This window comes from Podarcis melisellensis (genome assembly GCF_964234715.1).
Source record: "Podarcis melisellensis genome assembly, chromosome: 2".
NCBI lineage: Eukaryota > Metazoa > Chordata > Lepidosauria > Squamata > Lacertidae > Podarcis > Podarcis melisellensis.
Genome location: NC_138529.1, coordinates 85,960,504 through 85,968,222, shown reverse-complemented (window position 1 = coordinate 85,968,222; position 7,719 = coordinate 85,960,504). Strand labels below are relative to the sequence as shown.

The window sequence follows — 7,719 nt, the reverse complement described above, 5'->3', positions numbered from 1 at the left end:
GCTGAGGAGGAGCGGGCTTGGAGACTGACTGATAACTCTGAAGACGTTTGGCCCCAGGCACGAGTTGCTGTGCTGGAGAGGGAGGGAGATTTTCCTCTGAAGAAATATTAGCAGGCCACGTAAGAGGCTGCATGGGTACCTGGCTTATATTTTATGAATTTCAACAATGCAGCACTCAATAGAAAGGATTTGCTCATTGCATTGTAATATTGGTAAACTCTCACCAGAAGCTAGAAATAACGAAGGCTTGCTCACTTTATAAAGGAAAGGCTTTTTTATTTTTCTGTTTGTGATGATTACAAACTCATCTAAAAAAGCAAAAATGACTTTTAAAATATCAATATACATTTTCTTTATCTAAAAAGCAAAACAGATAAAACTGCAAAATACAAACATTTACGGTATACACAAATAAAACCTAATTTATTTTCTGGATTGAAGTACACTCCAAATTCTTATTCCTATACAAATATTCCTTTCTGGAACAATAAGAATGACAAACGACAACAGGTTTAAAATGTCTTCTTAAAAAATTATTCTCAAAAATTATTTTTTAAAAGGAGGAGAGTCTGGTGTCCTCTCCAATCCACGTGGCTACTCCTGACAGATGGTAGTCACAAGTGTGAATTCAAATAATAATTCCAAAATGCTCACCACTGTTTTCAGTAGACTAAAGAGGCTGTCATGTCTTATTTTTATAACTGTAGAGCCCCTGGAGATGCATTCCTTTCAAAACCGCTACAGCACAATACAGCAACAACACAAACAATGTTCTATTACAACAGTGAATGTATCAGAGCACTGCACTGACTGCTTCGAGGGGAGGTGGGAAGAGACATTTATGAACAGCCTCAGACTGTCCTTTGGTTCCTGCCATCTAACACCTTGTCCTTCCTTAAAATAAGTCACATGCTCACATACACACAGACAGACAAGCATTGCCCTTCTGCAGCTGATGGTTAGCCATTTGGCAGCTCATCTGTTACCCTGTCCTTCCAGAGAGTTTTTCAACTCAGTTGCCTGGCTGCCCATAGGAAGGGGTTGGCGTCCAGCCTTAGGCCAACTTGCTTGCGCAATGCATAGGGCTCGGCAAACACATCTGAGCTAGAAAACTCATTCCGGCCCCAACCCTAACTTAACAATATTCCAGCTGCAATCCTAAGAATATTTATAGGGAAATGAGCTCCCTTGAACATTTTGAAGAGCAGGCTGCGTGTCTGCATATCTGGGTTCATCTTTGAGCCAGCCAGCTAAAGTAGATATCAGTTAAGTGGATTGCAGAACTTGAAAATATCTTTTTGTGGTTTTTTTTTTTAAAGGAAATAAGGGGTTAGTTTTCTTTTAGCACATTTTACTTCTCTCCCCCCCCCAAAAAAAAATTAAACTGAACTTATCATGGGAATTTTCAGATCTAGTTCCATAGCTAGTATTAGTGCTGTCAGTGGAATTCCTAAGGCTATCGTTTAAAAATAAGCTACCACGTTTTATTTCCTGACAAAGGAATGCACATCTTATCATTTTTGCCCACCCCTCCAGCCTTCCATAAAGTACTAACAGGCAACCAACAGCCTAATCCACAACTTGTTCATGCTGTAGGACTGGGACTTCTATGGATTTAGTACCATAGAAGACGACGAGGCAGAATTGGCTTAAATCAAAATACTTTGGCTTAACTGAATTGCAGACTAGGCTGTCAGCAGATACTTTTAGAGATTTAGATAGAGACAGGTGGAATACACAGCTCCTTTCCAGAAGGAACTAGGAAACCAACATGTGGTCTAAAATTACATTCTTCCTGCCAAGCGTTTAGCACAATTTGGACTCCCACTCTAAATTTAAGCAAACCAATGTGAAACTGTAGAGCTTGAATCTGGATGATTTCCAAGCTTCCTCGTCCATTTTCAATATTATTTAATCATACATTGGAAGGAGGTTTCAAATTCTAACCATGGCTGAGATTGAGCTCTGGACAAAAGTGGTACAGTTCAGAGACTAGCATCTGAACATTTGGTCAATTGTGTGCAGAAAGCTGGGTTGTGCTCCTGGATTTCAGCTTGGATTTGGGTTCCAACCCGCCTCCAGTCCCAAACAGATGGCATCCAAGTTTGGGTTCATCATTCCATATGATAAAACAATTTTTTCCTTTAGTGTACAGTTCTTGCAAAAAAATCAAACACTGCAAGGTAGTTCAGAACATCACTACCTTTTCCCATACAGGAAAGAACCAAGTTTTTATTCTGCACTGATCACTATTAAAAGAAAAATAATGAAGAATCATTGTGCCTCAGTGGAGATGTGATTGTTCCTTTAAAATCTTATTTGAGCTTCTGTTCAGCACAGTTTCACCAGTCAATATGATTTACTCAATACAGCATGGAAATCACCTTCAGTTTATAACAGGCTAGCAACTACAGACTTCTAAAAAATGCTAGAGGAAAGGTTTTTTTTTAACTAAATGCTTTGAGTTCAGGTCCTTCTCAAGCAAAGAAAGCTGTGCAAGGTTTACAACTGTCTAGTGTCCTACTGGCTGATGGATAGAGAGGCAATAATGGCTGAGGGTTGTACCCAATGGTGTCCCTCTGTAGATGGAAGTCTCTTTGATCCACTGAAGGTTTACACATACAGAAACAGGAGGACAAGCAGGGAGAAGATGCAATTGCCGCTGATTCTCCGTTCCCTCTGCAGTCCCCTAAATCTGATCCAGAGATTTGGGGAGCCCTTTGTAGTGCAGGGCAATGCAGGAGTAAGAGGGGACTTGCAAAAAACAACCTCTCGCTTTCCAGTATGGAAGCCACCACTAGACAAAGCAGCCTTTTGCCAGTCAGGAGAGGTACAACTGGATAAAACCCTGAAACACTTCTTGCCTCTTTGAAATTGTTTCCTGGTGGCATTTGGAAGTGGAGATCTGCTATGTATATTACTCAGAAGCATGCCCCATTGCACATGATGGTGCTTAACCTCCAAGTAAACATGGGTTAAGGTCACACCATAAAGGAAAAATTACATTACTCTTTAAGGCTTAAAGCAAAGCACAGTAATTTCTGTTGCCATAGCAGCACACCTTCTCGTTGCATAAATTAGCTGCAAGTTTCCTTCCATCAGCCTTGACTGCTCACCTATCCTCCAGCCATTCCTCTTCCCTCTGCCTCCCTAGGCCTGCCTCAGCAGCTGCCCAGCCCAGCTGTTGCTGCTTAAATAACAAAACACCCAGGTTTTTGGTTGCTCAAAACATCCATGCTCTGATTCTGATGCTTATTCTGCCTTGCGGATTCAATCTGACCAGAACCACATACATAGTTTTGAAGCAAAGTGTAAATAATGTGAATTAACTCCTATTTTTTTCTAATTTACAGTATGTATAAATATTTTGTAAATGTGTACTTCTCGTTATATTGTTATTAACTGATACCTCTCAACGAGATTGTGACTAATGATGAATTAATGCTGAAAGTTTGGAAGATGTGTCCTTCTCTTAAACAAAAGTTACCAGACAACTCTGGAAACTGCTTTGGTCAGAACCAGATCTGCAACTGCTGGCTGCAGGTGTCTTGAACGTCCAAGTGATCTGTAACTGGACATTTATGGAATTCATCCAAATCAAGAACACTTTTTCAAGAACATGTCCCTTTTCCAAACCCACAAAGCATTCAAGGTATGCTCTCATTCTCTCCCCACTTCTTCTTTTTTTGGAAATGCAATCACTTATGTGAACAAACATTTATGCTATTCCGCCCTCCCTCCCCCATCTCCCTGAATCCAAACCAGTTCACCAACAGTTAGTCACAATACTGAATATTTAACTTCTTAGTTACAAAATAACAGATAAAATAGGCCACAAAGTTCTACAAAGTAAATTAGAAAAAAACCAGTCTTTCTTTTTTTCAATCATAAATAAGTAGAAAATACAAACAGTTGTTTACAATGTCCCCCTAACCCTGCCCCCACTCCCACCCCATGCCCTTTAATTTGGCAGAATCTACTGTTGACATTCAGATTTACCACATTCAATTATTCAGAGATTTTGCGGTGTGAAAATGTGCTCCTTGGAACAGAAAACCTAGGGATGACAGGCTGTGTTAAACTTGATTGAGGCTTTGCTCACCCCCACCCGCCCCCAATTACACTAACTAGCTAGCATAACTTTTTAAGGTCACTGTGTATATGCCTATAAAACCCTTTCACCCTCAACATGGAAGCTACTGATTCAAATGGCACAGCTTAACCTCAAAATGGGCTGGGTACTTGTCTTCCCTAGCTGGAACTCTAAAGGCGCAGGACTGATTCTTTCTGGTTTTGTTCTGGAAATTCATCCTCCCACAATATGTGCTTAGAGTATCCCCTGGTTGATTATATTTGCACTGGGATCATCAGCTGCTTTGGAAAGCCTGAACTCATTTATTTACTTGCTTATCAAAATATACACTGCACCGTATTTAGGTCAATGTGCACCAGGGAGAGTCAAGGGAATTCAGTTAAGATCTGCTTCTGGCCTAACTCCTCATTGCTTCCCAATAGCATGAAAAGAGACCTGTGCTTATTAAATTGGAGTCCTACTTTGGCTAGCAATGAGGCTTGGATGAGAGAGGTCAGCTTTCCCTTGGCTGCCTTAGCCCTCCAGGTTAAGCTTTTCAGCTGGTAGGGGCTAGGATTTGAGAACGATGCTATCATGTCATCGCATATTATGGAAGTGTTTGGCTTAAGGCTCTTCCAGTAGGATGGTCACTGGAAAATGAAAGCCCTGACCCTGACCACCTGTGTGTACTCAAAGTTCAGTTCCCTCGCATAAAAATAAATTTGAGACTCTTACCTTAAAAAAAAAAAGTCAGCTATACAAGAAACTTGAAATAACTGTGCTTTGGTCCTTTTTTATTTAAAGTTGTTGTTTCCATTTCATATAAAACCTGACATGACTTAGCAAGCATTTGTAAAGCCAATACGCTGTGGCCAATGAGAGCATGGGACACACGTAGACATTTTCTTAGGTTTTCTTTTTTCTTTTAAAAAAATGTAATTAGGAATGTTTTTAAATACTGGCTAGGTTCCAGTTTAAACTACAGTATCTGTCACTGACAGACTAAACTGGCTACAGGTACTCAGGTAAAGGCTTTGCTGCCATTTCTGGCTTACAATCCTGCCCATATTGCGTTTAGTGCCAATACTCACTTAAAAAGGGGCACCACCTCCCCCAAGATCAATGCCCATATGGGAGGGTCTAAGAGCCTTTATCCAACATCATCTTATTACCTTCCATAAGAACCAGGGCTTGGTCAAAACTGAGGTGAGATTTCCAGAAGCAAATCCTTATTCCTGAGGTAAGTGGGAAAGTTCTGTATGCTTAGTTCATTGATGAAAAATCTTGTTCAGATGTTTCATGCCTCATCCAAACTAAAATGCCTTTGTAGCTCATTTCATCTTCTTGTGCTTACTTATCTCCATACGATACAAATGATGACTCTACTTAAATGCCTGTGAGGATCAGGATCTAAGTCTGCCTCCTGCATTTCCTTCTTTCTCTCTCACACACTCAGCTGCATGTCCTGAATAGTCCTGTGCTGCAGTAGCTTCCTCAGCAGTGGGTCTAGAGGTCCATTTCAGGTTTTACAGTGACCGATATGCTACTACGCTGCTTTGAATGATACAGGCCCAACACTCCTTTCTGTGAACTAGAAATGATAAATTTTGGCAAGTTTGGGGTTTCAAAAATGCTTCAGAATTGCACAGCGCTTTTGCAGCATCCTTGCAAATGCTGCACTTCTATACGTGCTCTTTGACAGCAAGCTACCTTTCTAAGAAAATTCAAGTCAAAGCCAGATCATTTCTCGAGTACGGCCTGCGGAAAACGGGCCACTCTCCACATCACTTTGCTTCAGTCCACTCCGCCGACCTGTTAAGTTACTCTCGTGTCTCAAAAAGTAACCCAAGAAGGGATCTGGGACACATGGCGGCTTCTCAGAGAAACCCTTCTATACCAACAATAGTAGTAGAGCAACACAAAGGTCAGCATGTCTTTCTCAGAAGTCTACATATAAACTCTGCCTCTGTTGGGATATTAACACAGAACTGGCTTAGGGAAGACGGGACTTGTGGGATATAGAAAATGGCCCTGAGAGGGTACTGCCTGGCAAAATGCCACCCAAGCAGGAATGACCTTGCCACCCTCTTGCAGGCTTTTCGCACAGAAACCGTACTCGGGAGATGGCTGCTGCGTGGATTGTTCCCTTGGTTCCCAACTGCTCCCAATTCCCACCCCATATTGCAGCTTTTCCAATTACAAGCACACAAATATATATCTACAATCTCTCTATATTTTACATGGACCACAATAAGCATAAAAGCATGTACCCTTTCCTGCTTTAATTCTCCCCACTTGAACCAGAGGAAGATAGTGCCACACCTTTGAAAACCAGTTTCTTAAAACAACATAAGCATTAAAAAAGCAAATGCCTCCAGTGAGATATTCACTTTCTTAAGTTTTGGTTTTACCCTGTTCGCAACCACACCAGCACCTAAAGAAATTTGAAACGTGTATATGCATATATTTATATATGTTGTGTGTTGGCATAATCCTATATATGTTTACTCAGAAGTAAGTCCCACTGTGTTCAATGGGGCATAATCCCAAGAAAATGTGCATAGGATTGCAGCCCATGTATATATTGCTGGCAAGAAAATCAACTCAAGTGGTAAAGTGGTATCATGAATAGGCGTTAGATAGATATGTTGTGTGTGGAGAGAGAAAATTAGTAAATTCCTGCAGTGTGCCTAATTTGATATGAAAGCTCTGCCTCTAAATAGAGCGAGAGGCATCCACTGTGATTTACTTTACAAAATATTAAAAAATAAAAACTGAACACACAAAAAATAACTTTCTCTGTGAGAAATAAAAATAAATCCTAGTGCAAATATAAAGCTCTGTAAACCTGGTCCTATGAGAGATTCTATGGTTAGTAAACGGCAGTTTTAAAGCAGGCGTCTTCCTCTCATAGAGAGAGCTCACATCATTGTCTCCACGATGATATGAGTTGGCTTGATCAGTTCTCCATTGGCCATTCCAGGAGGGCAGAAGGGGGCAGCGCTCTCTGTTTCTTTCTCCCACCGAGTTATCTCACGAGGGGCAGCCACTGTCTTCACCCTCTGGAAAGAGAGAAAGGGAAACATGGTATTTGAAAAGGCTTCCAGATCATTATGGAGTGAAAAATTGGAGTGAAAAAGCCTAACTTTACGGATACATGAATGTGGGCAGAGTTCAATGTAAGGCTTAGCAGGATGCTTGTGTGCACAGAATGGGGTGTGCTCGAGATTTTCCCTCCTTTCCTTATAAGAACATAAGCAAAGCCCAACCAGATGCCCCCTAAACCTGTTCTGGGGGCTTCCCCAATGCTCCAGAGCAGATTGGAAGGAAAGGGCACGTGGGAAGAGGAGATGGAAGCATAATTGCATGAATGGACCTTGTTCTATGCACACAATTTAGTGGAATCCAAACGTGTATGACAGAACTGGCAGTGATGACCAGAAAAATATCACCGGCAGAGGCGAGGTGGGGAGAGGTTATGGTAGATATGCATCAACTCAGCCTGCAGCAGCTGTAGAAAAAAACTGAATATCATACTAGGAATTGTTAGGAAAGGGGCTGAAAATAAAACTGCCAGTATTATAATACCAATACCTATGATGTAGCACACTTGAAATAGCACACTGGGTCATATTCAGCAAACGCAT

The 7,719-nt window shown here is 41.1% G+C and overlaps 1 protein-coding gene across 9 annotated transcripts in view; it reads right to left on the bottom strand.

Annotated features, from left to right (window-relative positions):
• Positions 1 to 255: 255 nt before the first annotated feature.
• SLC6A6 (solute carrier family 6 member 6) overlaps positions 256 to 7,719 on the bottom strand; it is a 59,176-nt gene continuing 51,712 nt past the window's right edge. For 8 of the 9 annotated variants that reach the window (XM_081902043.1, XM_081902038.1, XM_081902039.1 and 5 more), the window contains 2 exons: positions 6,998 to 7,134; positions 256 to 5,663 (listed from right to left, as the gene is read on the bottom strand). In XM_081902043.1, coding sequence (XP_081758169.1) covers positions 5,579 to 5,663; positions 6,998 to 7,134 — 222 coding nt within the window. In that variant the 3' untranslated portion in view covers positions 256 to 5,578. Of the gene's footprint in view, positions 7,135 to 7,719 lie in introns of all 9 variants that reach the window. The other variant, XM_081902045.1, reaches the window with a different exon arrangement.